General features: G+C 44.6%; 1 protein-coding gene across 1 annotated transcript in view; it reads right to left on the bottom strand.

The window, feature by feature from the left end:
• Positions 1-14317: 14317 nt before the first annotated feature.
• LOC135904940 (uncharacterized) overlaps positions 14318-27830 on the bottom strand; it is a 161785-nt gene continuing 148272 nt past the window's right edge. Inside the window, exon 5 of the mRNA XM_065435942.2 lies at positions 14318-14572. Within this exon, the coding sequence (XP_065292014.2) occupies positions 14450-14572 (123 nt within the window). The 3' untranslated portion in view covers positions 14318-14449. The remainder of the gene's footprint in view (positions 14573-27830) is intronic.

Below are 27830 nucleotides of genomic sequence, written 5' to 3'. Positions count from 1 at the left end.
GATTCGATGTGGTCTGGTAAACGCGAATGATCCCAGGAAAAGGTCCCGTATCTATCAGCTCCTCGTCGCTCTGGAAGTTCGGAATGGCCGGTGAAATCAATTCGCTGGCTATGAGGAACGCTGAAAGTACATGTAGGGTACTGATGACGAGCCTCGTGTGACGAACTTCGGGATCCCGGGCCCTGGAGAACGCACGTAAAACAAACGAAACAACATAGCGCTGCACCACGTGCAAGCACAGGCTCTTCACCCCGGACTCACCAGGCTCACCTAGTAATCTAGGTCAAAATGAACCTTATCTTTTCTTTCCCCAATTTTGATAAAGCAGTTCCAACCACCTTTCTAAACTGCTATCCATATCTCCTCGAATGCCGACAAGGCCAGAGTGATATTGTCGTTGCAAAACTAAGGGAAGAAAGTTAAACAATTATTGAAAACAACCGAACATAACTTAAGCGGCCTAACTTCCCGAAAAGCCTATTCTTACCCTGGTCCTTACCCTTAGCCTGGCCCACTCCACAGGTATGTAATCACAATCGCGCTAGACTTGTGGTCCCTATTCAGAACGCGTACTTGCGTCGTAGGCAAACGTTTCATCACGCTTACTCACGTTTCTTCCTCTAGTCCACACAGGACACGTACCTTAAACGAGCAATTAAACTTGCGTAACTTAAGCACTCCGCAGAACCCTTAAAATTGCGTCTTCTAATAACTAGTTCCACGCCCGCTTACGAAAGGAGTCAGAACGTGGCCGTCCTCAACAAACACGAGCGACCCAGTCATAAACATTTTGCTTCCTTCCGTCCACACAGGAAACGCGCTAATGTAAATAAGAACGCTTCTCAGTGCAAAATATTCAATTACTGAAAATCTGTGCGCTTAACCTTAAATGTTGAAAACACTTCTAAAAATAAAGAAGGTTAACTAATAAACACACGCATCATAGGCCGCTCACCAATAACCTTGGCGCTTCAGTTTACTCACAAGAAAGTCAATGTACACATTAAAAAACTCCTCGCGAAATTAAATGTTTACGTAAACCGCCTCTTTGAAATTTCCAAGTCTCTCAGAGCAAAACATAAACAAAGTTCGTACATTACATATTGAAAGAAATTTTAGTCTGAAATCGCAAAAATCTTCCAACGCTCAAAAAAAAAGAAAACAAAGCATTTCGTTTCTACGAAAGCTGTCTTGGTCTCCCGCTCCAAATATCTACGACTGACTCATAGTTTTGAGCCGTACTCCAGGTGGTCGTTGTTCTTAAGCTATTATGGCTACCCAGGAACAACAAAAGGACTGACACACTGTCAGCTCCTTCAAGACGTTATACAGTCTCCTGTCAATTTGCCTTCCAGGCGCGAGGCTTTCATCACGAACTCAACTGACCGCGTCGTGACTCCCTATCGCCTCGTCTCGTATTGCCACCTTGCGTTCCTTCGCACTACACGCTGCACTCCAAAAACAACGACGGAACGACGAGGAATATAAATGTCTCCTGCCCTTTGTCCGCATCCGCCCCGAATATGCTATGCTTCCCGGTCTCCTTTTGACCGGTGGCTCGAACGTGCTTGATGCGCACGCGCCGCCGATGACGACCGCACCTTCCTTTTCTTCGTGCCCTGCCTTTTTGCGGCTGTCGCCGTCTTTGGCTGCGCTACATTATTCACTGCATTCCTATCTTTACGGTTCTTCTTTCTACGGCGTTTTTTCCTTTAACTCCTTTTCATGCCGCCTTCTCGCGCCTCAAGCTGGCCGGTACACATATCGTCGACCCGGATCGCTCTCCTACCCGCACAGACTGAATGATTTCTCTTTAAATCAACTGTCTGTTTGCCTCGACTGGCGGACAGCTGAACCCACTCTGGAACAATGCAGCACTCTTTACTCGAGCTATGCAACACGCACTCTTCCGAACTGCCCTCTACTGCATTGCCCAGCTCGCTCGGTGCATCGGCACACAACTCGTCGCACTCGATCGCTGTCTCACGCGCACAGTCTGAATGATTCCTAAATAAACCACCCTTTTCTCGGCTACTTAGACTGGAGGGCAGCTGCACCGATCCTTGATCCATGCAGTTGTTTTCCCCTGAGCTACGCAGCTCGCAATCCTGCGTACTGCCCTCAAGTGCATCGTGCAGCTGGCACTTCCCTCTGGCACGCAGATCTGAATCTACATGGGTGCCCGCGTCTGTCGGCTCAGCAGTACTCTGTACTTCGTTAACAACCTCGTTGACATTACATGTGACGCACAGGCGTGGTGACTGTGCCAATTCATTCGCAGCTGGCCTAGCGTTCTCTACAGTGCTCGGTTGGCACAGCACCTCATCGCTCTCACTACGGCCTTTCGCAGCCTCTGTTGCCCCTAAGGCATCGTTAGCAGCTAGCCTTTTCTCTTCACCTATGTATGTGCCACTAATCTCACAGGCACTACTCTTCTCGACGGCTTCTGGTGAAAATCTGCTAGATACTCCCTCATTCTTTTACTCTGTACTACCTACAGAATTTTCATACAGCCGTTGTCTTTGTGCCTTTACCTAGCGCAAATCCTGTATCTATTTTTTCAATGCTCTTATCTCTTTCTCGTATTTTTGCTCACACTGACGTTCACGTTCTTGACGTTCACGTTCACGCTCTCTTTCTTGACGCTCACAATCACGCTCATTCTCACGTCCTTGGCACTCACGCTCACGTGTTTCTTGTATCACCTCCCAAGCAATCTTAATACTTTCATCATCATTGTCACTATCATGAATTGCCTTTATGATAGCTGGCTTTTTCATCTTTTCGACCTTCAAAGATACATGGCCGCTTCCTGGACTGGTGGTTGGAACTGTTTTCTTAAATAATTTGTGCAAACACACAATATGCAACAAATTCCCGATTCCTGGAACTACCAAAATAAACACGCCACATTTAAAGTCTAACGAATCAAAAGAAAAAAAAAGAAACCACGCGCTCACATAAGGATGCAGCACACTGCCATCTGGTTCATCAGTCCGCTATTCCCGGTTCCTCAGGACTCTCTGGGTCGAAGGCTCGTTGTTCTTCGATGTTCCCAGTTCCTCGGGATTCCTTTGGGCGAAGGCTCTTTCTTCTTCGCTGTTCCGGGTTCCACAGGACTCTGGGTCGAAGGCTCTTTCTCTTTCGCTGTTCCCAGTTCCTTATTACTTCCTTGGACGAAGGTTCATCCCTAGCGCTGTTCCGGGTTCCTCAGCATTTCTTTGGACGAAGGTTCATACCACCGATGCCACCAGTTATTGGATCTTAAGGACAACCCCAAAGCTGTCCACCAGTTGTTGGATCTTGCCGTTGAGTGCGGGAGTTGGCCGACGTTGAGAAGGATTCTGAGGTGAAATCTGGAGGTTTATTTACATTATGTACAGTAAAAACATACAGTCATTAATGGTAATGAAGTCATTGATGGCCGGCAGCAAATCGGACGCTGCCGCACGTGGCAAGAAGTCCAAAAGAGATGAATGAAGGAATGCTCCTCTCTGCTCCCTGTCTCTGGCTTTTAACCCATTCGGTGTCTTAGGCTCACGTCATTTTCGCCCAATCGTCGAGCCCGCTCAGATGTCATCGCTTTTGGCCACTGGTAGCCGCCCATGCAAGTGTAGTCACATTCGGCATGGGCTTCACGGTCCGAGGGATGACTTGCCACCGGTATTGCCTCCAGGTCTGCAACTACCGTCACAATCGGCAGATGGTGTGGCTCCGAGGGCTTCACGGTGACTTACAGCCGGCGTTCCCTACGGGTTTGCAAAGCGCTCAGCGGGGGGAGATAGATTGTTTTCGAGCGACCTTTCAGAGCTGGAAAGCAGCTTTGCTCGGGACCCAGGTTACCTGGAACTATGCCAGGCTGCCGTTGCACTTTCGGGAAGAGTCAAGCAGTGGGACAATAGCTCCACGTGCGGCGCACGAAGTGGGTGGGGGTCACCAACTTGTATGGACGTGCTGCGCCTCGGGAACGTGGTAGATGCGCTTCTGCGCGCCTTAATTAGGTCCGACGGCAATACGATGTGGTCTGGTGAACTCGGAGGATGCCAGGAACAGGTGCTGTGCCTCGGGAACGTGGTAGATGTGCTTCTGCGCACCTTAATAAGGGGCGACGGTGATTCGATGTGGTCTGGTGAACTCGAAGGATGCCAGATTAAGGTCCCGTGTCGAACAATGTTCTTGATTGGAGTGTGTTTATAGAAAATATGTGAGGCTGATCTAAGTTCTCTGCAGATCGAGTGACCATTCATTTGATTCTGCGTATACGCTTTCAATAGGGCTTGGCCTGAAAGGGCCAGTGGCTACACGGAAACCTAGATGGTGGACAGAGATGGATGGATGGATGATATGAGCGTCTCCTTTGGCATGGGGCGATGGGTTGCGCCACCAAGCTCTTGCTATTATACTGCCTAACATCCTACCTAGGTTCATCATCATCATCAGTCTGGTTACGTCTACTGCAGGGCAAGCCCTCTCACATACTTCTCCAACTATCCCAGTCATGTACTAATTGTGGCCACGTTGTCCCTGCAAACTTCTTAATCTCATCTCCACCTAACTTTCTGCCGCCCCCTGCTACGCTTCCCTTCCCTTGTAATCCAGTCCGTAACCCCTAATGACCATCGGTTATCTTCCCTCCTCATTACATGTCCTGCCCAAGCCCAATTCTTTTTCTTGATTTCCACTAAGATGTCATTAATTCGTGTTTGTTCCCTCACCCAATCTGCTCTTTTCTTGTCTCTCAACGTTACACCTATCATTATTTCCATAGCTCGTTGCGTCGTCCTCAATTTAAGTAGAATCCTTTCCGTAAGCCTCCAGATTTCTGCCCCGTACGTGAGTACTGGTAAGACACAGCTGTTATACACTTTTCTCTTGAGGGATAGTGGCAACCTGCTGTTCATGATCTGAGAATGCCTGCCAAACGCACCCCAGCCCATTCTTATTCTTCTGATTACTTCAGTCTCATGATCCGGATCCGCAGTCACTACCTGTCCTAAGTCGATGTATTCCCTTAACACTTCCAGTGCCTCGCTACCTATCGTAAACTGCTGTTCTCTTCCGAGACTGTTAAACATCACTTTAGTTTTCTGCACATTAATTTTTAGACCCACCATTCTGCTTTACCTCTAGAGATCAGTGAGCATGCATTGCAGTTGGTCCCTTGATTTGCTAAGCAAGGAAATATCATCAGCAAATTGCAAGTTACTAAGGTATTCTCCATGAACTCTTATCCCCAATTCTTTTCCATCCATGTCTCTGAACACCTCCTGTAAACATACTGTGAATAGCATAGGAGAAATCGTATCTCCCTGCCTGACGCCTTTCTTTATTGGGATTTTGTTGCTTTCTTTATGGAGGACTACGGTGTCTGTGGAGCCGCTATAGATATCTTTAAATAGATATAGATATCTGTAGATATCTTTAAATAACCTACCAAGGATAAACTATACAAAAGAAAAAAGCATGGTGAACTCCCACAACCAAATTTTCTGATCCCCTATTTCGAACTGTGCTTTTGTACGTCTCCGTTTTTTTCTCGTTTCCCTACTTCCACCAATCCTCCAATCGCCTCTTACTAATCCCTGTTGCGGACATGTTTGCTTTCCCCTGCTCTTGCTGAAACCAAGAGCTTCAAGGAGGCTAGTGGTGCCGAAAGCGAACGCTTGGCAGACGTCTTCACATTCTAATAAAACATGCTCCATCGTTTCCCTTGCTTTACCGCAGCAAGCACATGCTTCCTGTTCCTTCTTATGCTGCTTTATAGGCGCGTGTTCTAAGGTAACTCGATCTCGTATCGATAAGTAATGAGCTTCCCGCTGAGATATCCTAAATTGTTGCTTTCCTGATTTCGTTTTTCCCTCGTAAGTAGTTACTAACCGAAGGCTTCTTTCAATTACCGCAACTCGTGAGATTATTTCAGCCTCTCTGACTTTCCGCTTGAAGTTCTTTGTTGGTGTGTTGCCCACCCTACAGGCCGTATACTTGGTAAGGTTTCTAGTTCTCTTCCTCCACTGTGAATGAATTTCTTTCCTGTACAGATACCTCAACACTCTCCCAGCCCATTCACGCTCTTCCATATTCCACAGTCGTTCTTCATACTCAATTTTACTGCGAGCTTGCCTCCCTTCAAAACTAGTCCAGCCCTTATCACCTTCTACTACTTCATTTTTAGTCTTCCCGTTAGCGCCCAATGCAAGGTGACCCACTGAGCTTTTGTTCCCATCGAGTCCTGATTGTACCCCTGATTTAAAGCAAACAACCGCATTTCCAAAAGTAAGTCCTGGAACCATTACACCTTTCCACATACCTCGAACCACCTCGTACCTATTGTATGCCCATAGCGCTCTGTGCTTCATTATGGCTGCATTTCTCTTTCCCTGCACTGTTATTGTTTTTTCCTGTGCTTCCATATATCTATAGTCTTCGTTTATCATATACCAAGGTATGTATGTTCTGTTACCCGAGGTATTCCTGGCGCTGTATCGCGACTGTCTGTTCGGTATTTTCATTGAATACCATAACACCTGATTTTCTAACACTAAATTTGAAGCCTAAATTGTTGCTTTCCTGTCCACAGACATTAGCGAGACGTTGCAAATCACTTTGCTTGTTATCTAGCAACACAATGTTGTCCACCTAAATAAACCTAGAAGCTGCTGTTCTACTACTGTACCTGCCTGTTTGTATGAGAGAACCGATAGCAACACCATGTCGTCCGCATAAAATAAACCTGGAAGCTGCTGCTCTACTACTGCACCTACTTCTGTACCTACTACTGTGTACCTACTGCTATATACAGTAGTGTTCTGCTGTGTATAAGAGATTAAAGCCGATATACTTTCTTCTAGTGCCCTCTCCATCCTCACCATGTACACCATAAACAGCAGCGGGGATAAAGGCAGCCCTTCCTCAGTCCCTTGTTGATATGAACTTTCTGCTGGCTCCTCATTCCTTCCCGTTCAACGCAAACGGTACTTTCTAGGTAAATCTCTTTTAAAAGCTGTAGACAATCGTTAGCTAAGCCTTCGCCTTCCAGAATATCCCACAAAATGTTGCCGTCTACGTCGTCATAGGCTAATGTAATGTCTAAAAAGGCCGCATACAAAGGTATTCTTTCTACTTTTGATATTTTAATACACTGTGTAAGAACAAATAAGTTATCGCCTAAACGCCTACCTGTTCCGAAACCATTCTAAAGTTCTCCCAAAATGCCATTATTCTCTACCCATGCTTGAAGGTTGAATTTGATTGCCTGCATTGCTAACCTTTATATTACCGATGTAATAGTGAACGGTCTATACGATGGAATTCTATCTTTCTCCGCCCTACCTATACATCAAATTCATTCTACTTTGCAGTCAGCTGTCTGGTATTCGTCTATCTTTTAAAGTTTCTTCTACTGCTTTCACCAGAGTTTCCTTACTTTTTTTCCTAGTTCATTAATCAGCCTAACGGGAAGCTCATCTTGCCCTGTGGCTGTGCGTTTTGGAATTTTCTCTTCAGCTTTCTTCCAGTTGAAATTTATCAGCACCAGCTCCTTTTCTACCAGGGTCTCTCTCATGCTTTTTTTCTTCAAATACAACCTCATCATTGCCTTGGAAAGATTCGGCTGTTACTTTTCGGATGTTATTTATTGCCGCTTCTTCTTCCGGTATGTTTTCATCACCGTCTAGGATATGTTGTTGTATTGTTGACTTCCTGCCTAATAATTTTATGTGGTTCTAAAATATTCTAGGTGCGGCCTTCTTTTTCTCACGTATTTCTGACAACCAACATTCACTTTCACCTTTTAATTTTGCTTGCACTGGTATTTGAACCACAGACTTTTTCTCGCGGTATAATTTCCACATACTGGTTACTTCATCCTGTGGGAACTGCGCCTTCTTTGCCTGCCTGTGCTCTCGGGATGTTTTCTGTCATTCGGCGATTGCATCTCGTACCTCCCTGTTGCACCAGCTTTCCAATTTCTTTTTCCTCTTTCCGAGGAACATGTTGTTTCTCTTTCCGTATTTCTGTCGTTACCACACTTAGAAGCTCACTATATTCCCACTTTTTATTTGGCCATTTGCCAAGTGCTTCCTTGACTCTAGTGACTATATTTCTTATTTGTTCAGCGTTCAACTTTGGACTGGCCATTTTGCACTCCTTGCTCTGTTTCCCAACTACATATCCCATTTTCAATATGATGCGTTTATGGTTACTCTCTATGCTGCTATACCCTTCCTCCATCAATGTCTATTTCTCTCAACTTATCATGAATGCCTTCTGTCCTCAGACAGTAATCAATGGTTGATTGCCGGCTGCCCACGTGATCTGCCCTTCACACTTACGCCCTGTATTCACAATAGCGAGGTTATGTTGCTCGCAAAGGTCTAGCATTGACTTTCCTTTGTTGTCGGTATAGCCATATGAAACTTGTATGTGGGCATTCGTGTCACCTAATAGGATAATTTCAGCACCATTCCCGAAACCATTAACATTAGCGCTTATGGATTTCACTAACTTTTTATTCTTCTCTGTGCAATTATTTCCAGTCCACAAATACGTAACGGCCAGCCGAGTTTTTTTCCCACTCATTGTACCTGATAACCAAGCATGCTCTTGGCATTTTGAATTTACTCTTTTTCATTTGGCTCCCTAATGGATGAACATTCCGACCTCCCCTTCTTTTCTTTCCGAATTAGTTCTGTTGCACCCTTCCCATACATAATTCTCAATAACTGGCGGCTCTTCCGGGACTCTAAGGTGCATTTCTGTCACCGCAAACACCCCTATTTGTTCCATAATAATCTGCTCCTCAATCTCTGCCCCATTTTCTTTTTTTCTGCCGCCTCGCATGTTTATGTAGCCTATTGCATGGCGAGCTCTTTCTTTCTTTCGTCCTTTTTCTGCTATAGACGGCGATGCTCTTCTGAGGTTCCTATAGGTGACCTTCTTCATTACTACCTACTCTGGCCTTTTGAGCGCCCGTGGGCCGCCTAAAAATGCAACAGCGCGACCGCCAAGTCGCCAGTCCAGTTCTCAACCGAGCCTGTAATTGAAGTGGATCCCGTCTCGTTTAAAACCACCACACCTTCTTCCTTCACTTTTTACTTCGACAACACCGAAGCCCTTCTCTCGGCTCATTTTCCATAGCGCCTCATTAGCTACCAACAGGGCGCTTTTTACGTGATTGTCACGTACAGGCACGTCCGGCACAGTGCACACCACGATCTGCACCTGAGGGGATAGCTCGCTCAAGTTGTCCACCCCTCTCGCCAAGTGCTGGGCTAGTGCTGTCCCTTTCCTGTTTAGGATGTCATTTAGCCCACCTGCTACAATGACAAGGTTGCGCACGTGGGCAATTTCCGCGAGCTTTTCTTTTGCTCGCTCCATGACAGAACCCAGTGTCCGCCCTGGAAATGTCCCTACCACCACTATTTTATCGCTTTTCACCCTCTCCACAATTGCTTCTGAGCACCTAGCCAGGTTTGCGTTGCCGGCGATAATCACCCTTTCACTCTCTGCTACCTTTCCCTGCTTCCATTTGTCCCTTTCCACGTCATTCGGGCTCGACAATGGGCATTGTCCTCTGTGCTCCTGCTTTTTCCGCGTGGCGGCCTCAAGGTAGGTGCCGCTCTTTCGAGGTAACCCTTCCCCACATTGCACGCATTTCGCGTACATTGCTAGCACTCCCTCTCCTGTCACGTCGGGGGACTGCGTTCCATTGTCACGCACATTCTCGTTCACAATGGTGACCCTGTTCAGCTTTTCCTTGGCTGCTTCAAGTCTTTCTTCAACTACCTTCCGTGCATCGCGCTACATGGCTTTTATGACTATCTTCGGGATCGGCCCACGTATGGGGGTTTCTTAATACCTTCTTCACCTCCGCCGTGGGTCGGCTTGGCGTTGCACTACGTTCGGCATCGGCCCACGTGTGGGGAGTGCTTAACGCTTGCTTCACCTCAGCCGCTGGTCAGGCCCGTATTGCACCAGCTTCGGATTCGGCCCACGTAATAGAGAGCTTAATGCCGGTTTCACTTCCGCCGCGGGTCAGCCCTGCATTGAACGACTTTCGGGATCGGCCCACGTATGTGGTGTGCTTAATGCCTGCTTCACCTCCGCCGCGGCTCAGGCCAGTATTGCACTACCTTCTGGATCGGTCCACGTATAGGGTTTACTTAATTAATGCCTGCTTTAACTCCACCGCGGGTCGGACGGCATTGCACAACGTTCGATATCGGCCCACCTATGGGAAGTGCTTAATGGCTGTTTCACTTCCGCGACGGGATGGCCCGGCATTACGTGACCTTCGATATCGCCCCACCTATGCCTGCGTGCTTAATGCCTGCATCACCTCTGCTGCGGGCACCCGGCATCGCACTACCTTCGGAATTGCCCCACGTATGGGGATGGGTAAAGGCTACTTCACTACCTCTGCGGGTCGGCCCGGCATTGCACTATCTTTGGGATCGGTCCACGTGTGGGGAGTGCTTAAGGCGTGTTTACCCTCCCCCGCGGGTCGGTCAGGCATTGCACACCTTCGGCATCGGCCCACGTGGGGGAAGTGCTTAACGCATGCTTCACCTCCGCCGCGGGTGAGGCCGCTATTGCATTACCTTCGGGTCGACCTAAGTATGGGAAGTGCTTAATGCCTGCTTCACTTCCGCCACGGGTAGGCCTTGCATTACACGACCTTCGTGATCGCCCCCCGTATGGGAAGTGCTTAATGCCTGCTTCACCTCCACCGCGGGTCGGCCCGGCATTGCACTAGCTTCGGCATCGCCCCACGTGTGGGGCGTGCTTAACGCCTGCTTCACCTCCGCGGCAGGGCGGCCTGGCATTGCACTACCTTCGGGATGGGCCCACGTGTGGGGAGTGCTCAGCAGCTGCTTCACCTCGCCGCGGGTCGACCCGCCATTGCCCTATCTTCGGGATCGGCCCACCTATAGGGTTTGCTTAGCACCTGTTTGACCTCATCACGGGTCGGCCCGCCATTGTACTACCTTCGGAATCGGCCCAAGTGTGGGGAGTGCTTAACGCCTGCTTCACCTCCGCCGCGGGTCAGGTCGGTATACTTCCTTATTAGATTGTGGGATGTCGTGTCTTCTGAAGAACGAATCCCAACATAAAGGCGTAACTATAGAGTGGAAAAGGAAGGGGAAGAGGGACTGTAGTTCCTACCATCATCAGCGCCCTTAGCCAAGGGAGCGAACCAGCCGCAGCAGCGCAATTTTTTGAAGAAAAAAAAAGGGGAAATTTCCTCTTCATTCTTGACGAGAGGGAGAGAGCGAGAGAGAGAGAGAGAGAAGTAAACTTTATTCAAGGCATACATTAGTAGTTGAGAGCCTGGCCGAGGAGCTGGCGTGGAGGCTATGTGGCCACGACCCAATTAGTGCACTCCGCCAGCATGAACAAATTTGCTTTTCTTGGGGCTTGCTTGTGTTTTCGTATTGCTTGTTTGTTTGTTCATTCGGGTATGTCGTGAAATGGTTTTAGTTGTCTTGGGCACCAAAAGTAGACTCCGCGCTCAGCTTTCCAGCAAGGAGAATCAACTGATTAAAGGGACACTAAAGCGAAACAATAAATCAGTTTAGATTAATGGAGCATTGTTTGAGAACCCTGCAGGCAGTCATTTAAAAATGTAGTTTGATTATTAGAAGAGAAAATGAAGGTCAAAGTATCAGTATTTGAATTTCACGCCGAAACCCTAGCGCCGATATGTCAGCGTGACGTCAGGGATTCCAAAGAATGTTTTCGCATTTGGGCCGCGTTGGCCGAATAAAGGTTCCCGAAACTTCCCATGTTTAATATCTGGTTCCTTTAGAACACGGTGTAGTCAATCTGTACCACTATATATAATCAGTAAGCCCTAGAAGATGCCATCAAAATCCAAGACGTCACAGCCCCCAGGGCCGGGCACTCAAGTAGGCGTCGCCACCCGTATTTCGTTCTTGCGCTTTTTCTGGCTCACCAAACATCTTATCGTTCTAAGAGTGGTGTTTTTGGTGTTGCAGAACGGTAATGTACTCATGCAGAAGAAATCATTTTGCACTTTAGTGTCCCTTTAAGTATTCAAGAGCTTAGTATTATGTCAATAGTTACGTCTCCTTTTATTTTAACATCGTGGAATGTATTGGTTGATTTTCTCAATCATTTTTCGAAAATATGGGTTGTTCTTTTTTATGACTACTTGTTTTCTTTTAGTTTTTCGCGAGTATTCTTTCCAGTTTTATTCTTTCGGATTGGAAAACATTTTCAAAAAGTGATCGAATGATTCGGCATGTGTATCGCACTTGCATGCGATTCGTTTTTTTTAAATCTTTCGCCGTAGTAAGGTAATCGGCCATGGCCTGAAATTGCTGCAGATGTAAAGAAATTGCTTAGAAAATGGTCCGGTATTTGTTTTTTACTTTTAATACACGATATGCGCAGATGTTCTATTTATGCTTTACAACAATCGCCCCAAAGGCCCTTTTTAATGAATGTTTGTGTAATTTATGTTCCTGTTTTGCAGCCTCCTTCGCTAAGCTCAATTATTTCCATAATTGATATTGTGTCTTTTAATGTATGTCAATTTAATTTTAGAGTTTACTGTTACTAACTCCTTTTTGGTTTCTTGGCCTAAGTGATTGTAGTATACATGGTTTTTATTAGCTTGAAGGGCAGACAAGCTATTTGTACATAGTTGGTAATTATATGACTGCTGCAGTGTTTTCGTATATGTGCCACCTTTCAGAATTTCTACTTGAGCTCCTAAAGGTTTCTTGTAGGTTGGTAGTTTGTATTGTCTACTTGTTACTATGTGATTTTCTTCATTCGGTATTTGGAATGCTGCTCCTACATTAGCTTGTGTGTTGATGCAACGGTATAAATTCTAAATTTTAATGTGCAATCGTCCTATTTGGCAAAGGGGTATTCTATACTGTGTGCAGGTGATCCTGTCAAAGATCATATTTTTCAGTTATTGCTTCCTTATTGCCTCCTCTTTAGTTAGCGCCTCCTTCCTGCGTAAGGCGTTAAACTTAGTAAAACTGGTAGAAGAATTTTCTGCGCTGGCGCGCCTACTGTAGTAGAGGGCAATGGGTCGTTTGGCACTGTTTGCAGATGTGAACCACACGCACAATGGACTGCGCATTCTCTCTCCCTGTAATCGGAAACGGTTTTTCACGCTGAAATTCTCGACCGGTTCGTCATATAATGTCGCTTAATCTAAGCTTAATTGCTGAGAGCGGGCCGCGACGCACGTGGGCGCCAGCTGTCGAGAATCTAAGCGCACACTTTAGGCTCTGCTGAGTTAGTCTGGCCAAGTTCTTCAGGGTCTTTTCTTATTTCTAATGATTTTTCTTTGTTTACAATAGGTTTGCCTCAGTTGGGCGTTTAGTGGAAAGTAAACTGATGTTATTGTCACTTATTTTGGGCGACAGGGGCTATTGGAGCTGAGGATCATGATGCAACTTGCATTTGAACCCCCCCTCCCCCCTCACCAATATACTCTGATACCTTTTGCCGACTTTGTTACATACTTTAACACTGACCAACATACTTTTAAGCCAAGTCTATTCTACACTGATGAGGATACCAACCTTCGCGTGCAAACGACAATGTAGGCAACGGACACCCCATTTGGTATTTCTCTTCTAACCTTTAAAGATACGCAAAAAATATGTATAGAAATGTTAGAATTTCATGAGAGCTCGCAGATTTATATAACTAATAACTGCAACCGAACATTTTGGCATTTGTTACAACATAGCATGAATCGATTATTCCAGAATAGGTTATACCAGTTGGCACTGCTCCGGATCCTTATACCATTAGCTCTCGGCTGCCAAACACAGGAATTACAGTGCATAAAAATTCTCCTGCAGGCATGTTAGCATGCTTCCTCATTTTGTCGTTTGTGCAGCGGTCACTGTGCCCCACTTAGGCTTCCACAAGTGAGGAGGACTTCACACACCACCACAGTGGTGAACTGCAGATAAGCCTTAACGAACTTCATTCTGCAGGGCTGTTCATCCTGGATTACAAGGTTAGCCCAGCTTAACTTTCTTCCCGTATTATTGCTGCTTACAAGCGCGTATTAAACATTGTATGTTCAGCGGGAAATGTATGTGCTCTATATGTGCTCGTGAACAAGCTGAGAATACTTTCTAAGGCAATGCGTCAAGCTCAGCAGGTGGTTTCCACGTGAGTCAGCTGGAATCATAGCCGTAAGCAACACAAGCCATGCCAGGTCTACAGCATTCGCCTATTTGCGGCTGTCTGTATGGACGCCTGTGCCATTTAGTGAAAACCTTGGCTGGCCGGCTTATTGAGTGAAACAGAAGCAAGCACATCGGATTTGAAACGCATGCTTTTTTGTCTTTTCGTGTAACCAGCACGAATGGCCACAGCTCACAGATGGGGCCCTGCAAAGCACACTGCGCCAGGACGTGAGGCTCGTAAACAGGGCCAGTGTCGGCGAGGCTCACGGAGACTGGTAGCAGAGGACAGAATTCTTGCGGTAGATGCACTTGACCCCTTCGCGTGCAGCTTCGGGTCTCTCCTGCTTCGTTTCGTCCTTATTTCGCACCGGAAGCACGAGCGAAGCCTGCATTAGTTGGCCACAAGAAAAACGAGAATACCTGAGAAAGAACAGATACGTGCATTACATGAGATCTCAGCCACCTTCCCCTTTGTAATTTTTGATGACACACCGCTTAGGAAACCGTCAGTTAGCACGTGTACGTCAGCTGGTCGCCAAGCAGTATCATGACGAATGTTTTGTTATTCTTCAAACAGGTCATGTCACTTGTGCCGACAGCATTGACCCGTGGATTGGTGCTTAAACCTTTTATCATGGCCTCACTGATAACGGAGACTGCAAAGCTCAACGCTTCGCCCACCGAAGGGGCCCTTCCAGTGCGCAGGGAAGCTGGCCGCCGAGCAGTTAGTCAGACCAGTTAGCGAGAACAATCCCCATTCCATTGCTAAACTAGTGACTGCTCCTTATCTGCATCAGAACGGCAAGTTGGGCCAGTTGGTTGGGATTCATGGTATGGGTTGTAACAGCGCACCGAAGACGAGGACAACAGAAAGTGTAAAACGATGACACAGCGCTGACTCTCAACTGATTTTTATTAAAGATATGTCTACCATATATATAGGAGCCATGTTATAACCATGACATGCACAAGATACAGATATGCGTCGAGGCAACTGTGACAAAGTGACACATAATCAAAATTGGCATAGGTAATACAGTTCCTTGTCATAAAGAGTGATAGACGGTTCACTGATACACGCTTTTTCCCTAATACTTATATTGTGAGCTTCGGCGATTTCCCTTGTCAATTGGCTTGCGTGTTTAAAAATGACGCTAGTTCTTTTAAATTCAGGGCGACAACCGCACGACTTGTAATGCTCCGGGAGATGAGTGGCGCAACCCCTTGAAGCGATAGCTCATGCTCCCGAAGTCGAACATTCACACATCGCTTCGTTTGTCCCACGTACGCTCGACCACAAGATAACGGAATGGCATACACAAACTGCTTAGCACAACTGATATATCTGTTCACATGTTTGGCAGTGCATTTTCCCTTCACTTGCTTTTCCTTCAGCACACTATCAAGTAATGGGCATATGCGACCTATCCTATGCTTCGCAGAAAAACGAACATCAATGATGTACCTTGAACCAACGTTCTTAAGCCCTTGCGCTAGCTTGTGTACATACGGTACAACGGCGGTTTTCCTTTTTTCTTCTAATTTAGTTTGAATACCTTGGTAATTTATGCTCTTGACGCCGCGAACCATACTTTACTCCTCCGCAACCATGGGCTCGTTGCAAGTGCTAGGCGGCGCCCTGTCTTTCCGACACCTATCGCCATCTGACGAATAGTTGCGCGAATGTGGTAGGATTACTCGTGGCGTCAGCAGCCCGCGCTGCGTGTTTGGTGCCCTGTCAAACGGTAGCGATGGTGAGAAACAGCGCGCCGATATTAATTTTAACCGGGTTTTGGGATTTACAAGATCTCCACAGCTTTTTTCGTGAAAAGAATTTAGAGAAAGGAAGTCGTCTATTTGAAGTGGGGCACGTGTACGACGTGAGTGAAGCGTTAAACTCGCACTGATCGGAAGTGACTGCTAGGTGTATTCAGCAAACGAAAAATACCGCACCAGCGAGATGCGTGAAGCGTCGCGTAAGTTACTTCGTTTTCTGTGGTGTGGACGCATGAAATTAAAGGCGACATTGATTCTTGAAGATCGGCGACAGCAGACAAATCCTAGCGGGGAGCTGCGATTGCCGTGCTGGCATCGCAGGGAAGTGCAAGGACGCCGCGGCAGTTTCTCTGTACATACAGGACGGCAAATACGAATCCAAAACATCTCATCCAAGAACGTGGGGCGTACGAACGACTCGTAAGACCTACCCGAGGTATTCTAACGTTGCTCTCCCCAAACACAAAAAAGGGGAGCACCTCACCAGTTGTGTTAGACTATGTTGTGAAAATATTTTCGCCCAAGTTACTGGAAGTGCGATACCTTTATGTTGCGATTTTCCAGTGCGTGCAAAGGAGGTTCCAATAAACCACGCCGTCAAACATTTTGGTGATCTCAACTGCCCCTGAGTTAATATGCTGGGCGCAGAAGGGTGCTATGTCAGCTCAAACAGCTGCAACCACTCCTCAAACCTCAGCAAGCCCTAGCGCTCTATGAATGGGAGAGGATTGGGAAAAAGTTCCACTGCTTTACTGCGGTACAGTATGGGAACAAACTACTTTGTTTGCTGTATATCCTGGTACGCACTGCAGGTGTCCCGTTGCTGCCATCATTGCTGTAAAAGCAAAGAATTCAGCGTTAACGCGCTTGGCATAACGCCGGAACATAAAACGGCTTATGCCGTTGGACGAGCGCTGTCCAGTGTTGACGCCATTCTGCTTGATACGGTCGGCTTGGAAACCTGTAAAACTTTGTTCCTCGTGATTTGGTGTACGTGCTGTTGCAGCCCGCTACGCAACAGCTCGTGTTGCACTTCGCCATTGCTCAGAAAAGGCAACAGCTACGCACGAAACAGTGCGCAGACAGGCTTTCCGAACGCAGGCGGGCCGGTCTTATCCCGCCGGTTCCGCGCTCGCCGCCGCGAGGGGCGCCCTTGTAGGCGCGGGAACTATGTCCGCAACCTGCCTATACTCCTTATCTAGCTGACGTGCAAACACACTTGAGTGTTCTTACCCTATGTGCAACATTTCCTGTTCTTTTTGCTTATGCTCGGCGTTGGCACTTAACCTAATCCCAGGCCCACATTGTAATAGCTGCGACACCGTTACCTAATGTGTTTATGGAATATAGTGAGGGGCTACGTTTCGCTTGTGAGTTTACCTTTACAGAACAGGTAGAATTTTTAGACATGTTATTGTTCAGAGTAACCCACATGTGTTCGCAATAGTGGCACAGGTTGAGGAAACCATTTCTCAGGTACGTTTCTCATCATTCCAAATTTGTAACAAGTCGTGAACGAGCAAGAAGTGTTCAGTCCGCAATGTTTCAGTACATACATCACATGTTGGAGTCTATGCGACACAAATCTTTTGTGGAGCGGGTAATGAAATGCTACAGAACTATTAATCTTATGCATTGCGTTTCGGTGCATATAGCATATGCGCGCCCGGGAAGACGATATGACCCGGAGAGCCCCACCACGCGAGCCACATGACCCACACAAACACGTATCGCATTGTCTACCAGATCGGCCCACTTTGTAGATTGAAGCTTTAAGTTTATTTACCACATAAGTACACTGATGTATACAAGCGGTAGGGATGGCAGGATAAAAGCTGCAGAACGGCAGCTGAACTGGTCCCACCATCCCGTGAACAGCAGGAAGCAACATGGCTACACATTCGCGCTGACTACGTGTGGCAAGGTTTAAATACACTGTACATATATATATATATATATATATATATATATATATATATATATATATATATATATATATATATATATATATATATATATATATATATATATATATATATATGCCAGAAAAAAAGCAGTTCTGGGTCCGGGTAAATATTCACAGTGAAGTAGACGCGCGTATGAAGCGGTTTATTGACGTTTCGGCCGGGGTCCGGCCTTCATCAGAATGCATTGCATGGTGTCAGTACAGTTAATATACATGCGCTTATCAACCAAATGAAGATACGTTAACATGAAAAACGAATAAAATGGGCGAACAAAATACATCCGAATCGTTCAAAGGATAGCTGACACGTGTATAGACCGATGTATAAGACATCGTCATTAAGCCTGCTGACAAAGGTGGTGCCGTTGTCATAATGAACAAGTCCGATTACGCCGCAGAGGCCCACAGACAGCTAGCAGACGCGACGTTCTATAAACGCCTTGATCATGACCCCACTGAGCAATATAAATCTCTGATCAAAAGCACAGTGCTAGATCTCGTCAAGAAGAAAAAGGTGCCTGACAATGCGGTTCATTCTCTAATTCCACTAAGTCCTGTTGCTGGTCGTTTCTACCTTTTACCTAAAATACATAAGATAAACAACCCAGGTCGTCCCATCATTTCTGGTATAGGTACAGTCACAGAAAATTTGTCCAGCTACGTAGATTCCCTGATTAGTAATATCCCAGCTACGTTTTCCTCTTATGTAAGAGACACTACCCACTTCCTGTCGGATATAATCGATCTCATTATTCCTCAAGGTTCTCTTTTGGTCACACTTGATGTAGCATCTTTGTATACTAACATTCCACATTCTGATGGCATCATGGCAGTCGTCAATTGCTACGAATGTGTATCACCCGAGAAACTCATCGACAGCGACACATTGGCAAGTTTGCTAGCCCTTATTTTGGAACTAAATAACTTCGAATTTGAAGGACAACACTATGTGCAAATTAGTGGGACGTCTATGGGTACGCGAATTGGCCCGAACTACGCCAATATATTTATGGGTCAGCTAGAAGATAAATTTTTGCTAACCAGGACCTTAAAACCTTTTTACTACAAACGTTACATTGACGATGTTTTTCTGATTTGGCCTCATGGGGAACAAGAACTGCTTTCTTTCATATCTGACTTTAACAATGCCCATCCATCTATATCATTTTCTCACACGTATTCTGCATCTACTATTAACTTCCTTGACGTCAGCGTTTCAGTGCTAAATGATAAACTATCTACTGCCTTATACAAAAAGCCGACAGATAGATGTCAATATTTACACTTCGATAGCAGTCACGTTAAACATTGCAAGACCAGCATTCCTTATAGCCAAGCCTTACGTTTTAAAAGAATTTGTTCTGAGCAATCAGAGTTTCAAAAGAATTGTGGTACCCTAAAAAACGCTTTAGCCAAACAAAATTACCCACCACAATTAATTGACGATGCAATAAAACGCGCAGACGTGCATGACCGAAGGACGCTTCTTTGCATTAAGAACAAACCGACTCCCTCACCCCAGGCAAACCTTGTCCTAACCCACACTGCGTCAGTCTCAAATGTTTCGCATGTATTAAAGAAACACCACAATATTCTAATGCAAAGTGAACGCCTCAAAAACATATTCTCTGATCCGCCTAAAGCAGTATACCGTAAAGCTAGAAATATTCGAGATATACTAGCATCATCATCTAAGACTGACTGCCCTGATGCCATCGGATGCCATCCTTGTCGAAAACCGCGATGTAAAGTATGTCCCTACATGGCCACATCGCAACAGGTTACTAGTACGTCTTCAAACTTTTGTTTAAAAATCAAAGGCGATTTTGATTGTGACACAAAAAACGTAATATATATGCTTGAATGTACGCTCTGCAAAAAACGGTACATCGGACAAACAGAAGGGCCTTTCAGATTCCGCTTTAACAATCATAAATCCCACGCTAACACGTTGCCCAACCTGCCCATCTCAAAGCACGTACATCTTCCTGACCACTCATTTGATAAACTGAAAGTCACGTTGCTTGAATCTGGATTTCGCTCAAATTATGATAGAGAAGCCCGCGAATCCTTCCTTATCTATAAATTTGATACTGTCGCGTGTGGTATGAATGAATGTGTAGGAAAATTGAGTTGCCTGTCTTTGTAGCCCGTCACTTGTCCCTTCTTCTACTAGTACGTTGCTATTCCCCTTTTTGTGTCTGTGCTTGCTTGATAACATAGCACATATTGAGGGCATATCGACGTTTTGTTGTCACGTGGCGATTGGTTCTTACAATTCATTTCGGTACGTTTTTATACTTTGTATCTTAGATTATATGTTTGCAATCGCCATCGGTCTATACACGTGTCAGCTATCCTTTGAACGATTCGGATGTATTTTGTTCGCCCATTTTATTCGTTTTTGATACTGTCGCGTGTGGTATGAATGAATGTGTAGGAAAATTGAGTTGCCTGTCTTTGTAGCCCGTCACTTGTCCCTTCTTCTACTAGTACGTCGCTATTCCCCTTTTTCTGTGTCTGTGCTTGCTTGATAACATAGCACATATTGAGCGCATATCGACGTTTTGTTGTCACGTGGCGATTGGTTCTTACAATTCATTTCGGTACGTTTTTATACTGTGTATCTTAGATTATATGTTTGCAATCGCCATCGGTCTATACACGTGTCAGCTATCCTTTGAACGATTCGGATGTATTTTGTTCGCCCATTTTATTCGTTTTTCATGTTAACGTATCTTCATTTGGTTGATAAGCGCATGTATATTAACTGTACTGACACCATGCAATGCATTCTGATGAAGGCCGGACCCCGGCCGAAACGTCAATAAACCGCTTCATACGCGCGTCTACTTCACTGTGTATATATATATATATATATATATATATATATATATATATATATATATATATATATATATATATATATATATATATATATTATATGCGTGTGTGTGTGTGTGTGCTACAAACGCAGAAAGGCCAACTTTGAAACTGTAAAGTAATAATTTTCAGAGTGGCAAACAAAAAGTTAACATGAACAGAAATTTTCGCAGTAATGTGTTCTTGGATATATGACGCATGTTTACATCACTTAGATTGTATTTGTTAAGTATTGCGGGAAGATAGTAGGAGAGTGCTTGAAGGCCATAAGTAGTGCGTGGGCGTGGAACTGCCCAAAGTTCAGTGTATCGATTTAAACGAAAAGCAAGTTTCTGTTGCAAGATCGCGATGTTTATGATGAATAAAGGGAAAATCAGTCATCCACCCGTTCGTAGCAATTGCTACAAAGGAAACCCATGCGGGTTCCTCCAAAGAAAAGTCTCAGAGTTGAAGAAAAATTCGTTCTGGTCCCGGACAAGGATGATTTTTTCTTCAACTCTGAGGTTTTTCTTTTCAATTCTTATTATTTTCACTGAAAATAATAAGAATTGTTAATGCAACCGTGAAGAGGTTTATACACCAGAGTGAAAAGAGAGTTTTCGAATTTTAAACGCAGAACTTCAACGTCTTCACAACATCGATGCCATTCATCAATATACTAATAGCTGATACTTCTTTCCACATAAGTGCGTACACCGACACCGCTAGTTTCTACATTTAGGTAGGGCCCATTATATCCATCAATGTGCACATTATCAGTATCGTTGCAGTACCAAGTTTCAGTTAACATATTGACAAAAAATTTAGGCTTAAAATCCTCCAAACAATTCCACAATTCACGTGGCTCAGAGCGGGCTGACTGTATGTTCAAATGCAAGACAGTCGGAGTCGATAGACTCTGATCCGTAAAAATCGTAGTTAATTCAGAGAGACTAGTACACTTCAGAGCCATTCTGAAGCTTAATTCTTAGCAAAAACAAAAGACAGTCATTGCAGTGTAGAACCAGTGCTATTAGCATAGAGATTAATAAAATGCTACGCATGCAAAGTCAACTGCTGAAGAGAGTATTAAGGGGAAATTTAATTTGCATGAGGGCGACGCCCTCAACAGCAACACTGTAGCAGGGATTAATGAACGAGTGCAACACTGAGGTACTATAGACTGTAACGTATGCAATATTGGTCAAAAGGCACCTGATGTTCATAATTGAAGGTTGTGTTTCCAGCAGTAGTTTAGCGCTCAGATAGATAAAGCGACTATCAGGTGCATTTGCTAGGTACAAAACCGTATGGTTCAGGATATGTGTGTGGTTGTCTGAAGAAACACGCCACCAACTCTCTTTAAAAATATGCAGGACACCAAGAACTTAGGCTCTTCGATTGTTTTTTAGCTGTTACATCGGCGGGCACCATGACACAAGTAGTGTCGAGTATGGAATGGCAGATGATCTAACGCACCTTGTCCAGGTCAGAGTCACAGGTAACATGTAACAGGACAGGCGATTTTTCAGAATTGCGCATCTCAACTTGCGCATTTCAACTTACTTGGCAAGAACTAGAGCGAGCCTCGCAAAATATTTTCGCGAGGTCAAGACCAGGCGTCGTAGAGCACTATTCGGGAGGCACAACGGGCCCATACAGAGCCCAACCTTCATCTTCTTCAACCTTCTTCTTCACTGCGCCTTGACAAAAACGCGCGCGCATACTAGCATTCCCTTCTTTATCGGAGTACAGTCGCGGCATTTGCGTCCCTCGTATGGCAGCATCGTGCAATTTAAGCGTATGAGGGCTGCATAAAACGGCACAGAGCACAAGAAATAAGAAGAAAAAAATCAGAAGTCAGTTTGTTAAGTACAGCTTCATCCGTACCAGATGTACTACTTCGGGTACGTGCTTGCGACGACGAGAGCTATCGTCACTGTCAGGAACTACCGCGTAATTTACATCGCTCTCTGCACGGCCCAAAGTACCATCTTAGGAGCTTTTCGGAAAGCCCACGAGGGCGCATGGATATCCACACTTTGTCACCGGGAATAGAGAAAACGGACCTGTGTCGAAGATCGTATCTTTTGGCATCTTGGTCTTGCTGAATGCAGATACGTATGCGGGCAAGCTGTCTGGTTTCTTCGGCGCGCGGATTAAATTTGTCAAGATCGGAAGGTATGTCGTCAAACCCGTGCGGTAGCATGGCATCGAGCGTCATCATGGCTTTGCGACCATGGACCAAGCTGAACGGTGTCATTCCAGTAGTTTCTTGTCCAGCAGTATTGTAGGCGAAGGTTACGTAAGGCAAAATCTGATCCCAGTTCTTATGCTCCACGTCAACATACATGCATAGCATGTCTGCGCGGGTCTCATTAAGACGCTCGGTTAGTCCGTTCATCCCGGGATTGTATGCGGTTGTTTTCCGGTGGCTTGTACCACTGAGTCTCAGAACCGAGTCAAGGATTTCGGCAGTAAAGTCAATTCCCCTATGGTGATGAATACTTTTGTGGCGACATGCCTAAGGACGACGTTTTCGATGAAATTGAGCTGCCTTGGCTGCTGTGCCCCACTGTGTAGCTTTTGTCTCCGCACAGCGTTTCATGTCATCATTATCATCATCAGCCTGGCTACGCCCACTGCAGAGAGAAGGCCTCTCCCATACTTCTGCAGCTACCCCGCTACCCAGCTACCCCGCTCAGCTATCCAACATTTTGCCGCCCCCTGCTTGGCTTCCCTTTCCTTGGAATCCAGTCCGCAATTCTTGATGCCCAACGGTTATCTTCCCTCCTCATGACATGTCCTGCCCATGCCCATTTCTTTTTGTTGATTTCAACTAAGATGTCATTAACTCGAGTGTGTTCCCTCACACAATCTACTCTTTTCTTTTCCCTTAACGGACACCCATCACTCTTTTTCCATAGCTTGTTTCGTCGCCCTCAATTTATGTACAGCCCTTTTCGTAAGCCTCCAGGTTTCTGCCTCGCACGTGAGTACTGGTAAGACATAGCTGTTATACACATTTCTCTTGAGGTATATTGGCAACCGGCTCTTCATGATCTAATTATGCTTGCCAAACGCACCCCAGCCCATTCTTATTCTTCTGATTATTTCAGTCTCATGACCCGGATCCGCGGTCACTATCTGTCCCAAGTAGACGTATTCCCTTACCACATCCAGTGCCTCGCTCCCTATCGAAAACTGCTGTTCCCTTCCGAGACTGTTAAACATTACTTTAGTTTTCTGCAGACACATTTTTAGATCCACCCTTCTGCACTGCCTCTCCAGGTCAGTGAGCATGCATTGCAATTGGTCTCCTGATGTACTAAGCAAGGCATTATCATCAGCAAATCGAAAGTTACAAAGGTATTCTCCATTAAATCTCATCCCCAATTCTTCCCAGTACAGATTTCTGAATACCTCCTGTAAACACGCTGTGAACAGCATTGGAGAGATTGTATCTCCCTGTCTGACGCCTTGTTTTATTGGGATTTTGTTGCTTTTTTATGCTAGACTACGGTGGCTGTGGAGCAGCGATAGATATCTTTCAGCATTTTTACATACGGCTCGTCTACACACTGATTCCGTAAGGCCTCCATTACTGCTGAGGTTTCGACTGAATCAGACTTTCTCGTAATCAATAAAACCTATATATAAGGGTTCGTTATATTCCGCACATTTCTCTATCACCTGATTGATAGTCTGAATTTGGTCTATTGTTGAGTAGCCTTTACCAAATCCTGCCCGGTCCTTTGGTTGACAGAAGTTTAAGGTGTTCCTTATTCTATTTGCGATTACCTTAGTAATAATTTGTAGGCAACGGAGAGTAAGCTGATCGATCTATAGTCTTTGGCGTCCCCTTTCTTATGGATTCGGATTCTGTTGGCGTTCTTCCAGGATTCCGGTACGCTCGAGGTCATGAGGCATCGCGTATACAGAGTGGCCAGTTTTTTTAGAATAATCTGCCCACCATCCTTTACTTTACCTGATCCTCCCCAGCTGCCTTCCCCCTTTGCATAGCTCCCAAGGCTCTGTTTACTTCTTCCGGCGTTACTCGTGGTATGTTGAATTCCTCTAGACTATTCTCTCTTCCATTATCGTCGTGGGTGCCACTGGTATTGTATAAATTTCTACAGAACTCCTCAGCCACTTGAACAACCTCATCCATATTAATATATATATTACCGGCTTTGTCTCTTAACGCATACATCCAATTCTTGCCTATTTCTAGTTTCTTCATCACTGCTTTTAGGCTTCCTCCGTTCCTGAGAGCGTGTTCAATTCTATCCATATTATACTTCCATCAGGTATAACGCCTTCCTAAAGCTGTTGCGTGCTAGTTATGATGCAGCATTTCCACTTCATGAGTTCTCACGTGATATAAATAAAAAATGCAGAAAGCCTTGGATAAATTCTGATCTTTACAGGCGCATTCAAATAAAGAATAAGTTGTACCACGATTTCATCCACTCGAGAGAGACTGACGCGTTCACTAAATATAAGGCATATAGAAATGTTTTAACTTCAGATATAAGGAAGGCTAAAGCGAACTACTATGAAAAGTTATTTGAAAAAAATTACAACAATCAGAGAAAATTATGGGAAGTTATAAATGGGCTTACGAACAGGAATAAAGGCTGTCATAGGACACAAGACCTAACAATTAATGGCGAAACACTCAGCGGCGAAAGTTTGGCCAATGTCATGAATGAACACTTCATAAACGCGGGCTCCTATGTTGCAACCGATGGAAATACGGAAAGTGCCCCAACTGCTGATAAGTCTACTGTACCTTATTCTATCTTTTTGGTTCCCACAGATCCGGTTGAAGTAGAAAACTTAATCAGAAAACTTAAAAATAATGTTGCATCAGGTATTGATGAAATAGGTTCTGCTGAGTTGAAATTGATATCACCATTGATATGTGATGTATTGTCCTATATTATCAACCTCACCCTCACTGCCGGTGTATTTCCGGAACAGTTAAAGGTGGCAAAAGTCACTGCAGTACACAAAGGTGGTGATATCAATAGTTTAGCAAATTATCGACCAATATCTGTGCTTCCAACAATATCAAAAATATTTGAAGGAGTAATTTACAGTAGACTTGCATCCTTTTTTGATAAACATCAAATAATAACAAAGAGTCAATATGGGTTTCAAAAAAATAAGTCAACGGAGCAAGCTCTATTATATATTAAGGATAAGATAATCGACCATATGGAAAAGAAAAAATACACACTTGGGCTCTTTCTTGATCTTCAAAAAGCATTTGACTCCATACAATTCCAACTGTTAATTCAGAAATTATCGAGGTATGGAGTGCGTGGAGTCGCACTTCAACTCTTCAAAAGTTATCTTGAAGATCGCTATCAATTCATGCAAATTAATAACACAATGTCTAAAAAGATAAAATTAAACCAAGGAGTCCCCCAAGGGTCCATATTGGGGCCACTATTGTTCCTTGCTTATATAAATGATATTGTAGAAATTCCTGATTCCCCTGAACTTATTATGTACGCTGATGATACAAACGTTTTCTTTTCATCAGACAATTTATTATCACTTGAAGTCAGTGTAAATAACTATTTAGGGCATCTTTCAGGATGGTTAAGGCAAAATAGGCTACGCTTAAATGCCAAAAAAACAACCTATATGATATTCCGACCTATAAACAAGCCTATAAGTAAAATACGTGTCACATTTGAAGGAAATTGTATTACACACGTTAGGGAACAAAAATTTCTTGGTGTGTGGTTTCAGGAGGAATTAAACTGGAATACACATGTAAATCACCTGATTACCGCATTAGCGCGAATAGTTGGTAGTTTTCACAAAACAGTACACTTAATCCCATTAAGGTTAAAACTGAATATGTACTATGCACTCTTTCATTCTAAGGTAACTTATGGGATATTAGTCTGGGGAACAACATCGCAAAGAAATTACCATAGACTTGTTACTATGCAGAAGAAAATATTGCGCTGTTTCGAAAAGTACAGGGGAAAATTACAAGACCTGCCAACTGCTCCACTGTTCATAAAACATTCCATGCTCAGGGTTGATCAGTTATACTATTTTAAATTGCTCCAAGTAATTCAACAAAATAAATTATATGAACAAAGCCGCACCGAAAAACTATACTACTGTTTACGAGAACAAAGGATTCGAGCACCTAAAGTAAGAACTAATTACGGAAAACAAAGTGCTGCGTACCAGACACATCATGTTTTGAATATTCTTGCAGATAGATTGAACTTTACAGGCAGTAGTGCTGCATTTAAAAAACAAGCAAAGAACTTATTAATTACCACAGGTATACAGTATAATCATTAAGTTGTGAATTTTCATGCCTCGACCAATGCTTAAATCATTCAAGAATTAGTATTTTGAGTGTTTCCATGTATAAAGTAATTTCATCGTATCCTCATGCATTCTTATTTTCAAATTTCTTGAATTTATTTTGTGTAGCTATATATTATGGCGTGCGCGCGACCTCTTCTGTATGATTGTTTAGAGATGTTATGTATATTTTTTCTCTTGTTCATGTGATTTGTTATGTGTACTCTTGCAAGTAGCTAGTTGTCCATTTTCCTGAAACTGATGTACTGCAATCTTTTTTTTTTTTTTACTCTGTTGAACTCGAAGCGTGTGAGCTGCCACGAACTGCGGAGGGACAGGGACCTTTGTCAGGCTTGATTGCCTTTAGCCCCTGCCCCTGCAGTGAGCTTTGTATGCTGCTTACTGTAAATAAAAACACTTACTTATGTCAGCTGTCTAACGCTTGTTGATTTACTTGGAAAGTTCTGCCAGTTCTATTCGAGCTGTAGTGTTAGAGGCTTTCATACATTGACGTTTCTTGATAAGATCTTTAGTCTCCTGCGAGAGCTTACTGGCATCCTGTCGAACGGAGTTACCACCAACTTCTATTTCGCACTCCTTAATGATGCCCATAAGATTGTCGTTCATTGCTTCAACACTGAGGTCCTCTTCCTGAGTTGAAGCCGAATATCTTTTCTGTAGCTTGATCCGGAATT

The sequence above is a fragment of the Dermacentor albipictus genome, chromosome 4, assembly GCF_038994185.2.
Source record: "Dermacentor albipictus isolate Rhodes 1998 colony chromosome 4, USDA_Dalb.pri_finalv2, whole genome shotgun sequence".
NCBI lineage: Eukaryota > Metazoa > Arthropoda > Arachnida > Ixodida > Ixodidae > Dermacentor > Dermacentor albipictus.
Note: the sequence above shows the minus strand (reverse complement) of the source record. Positions and strands in the feature narration are given on the sequence as shown.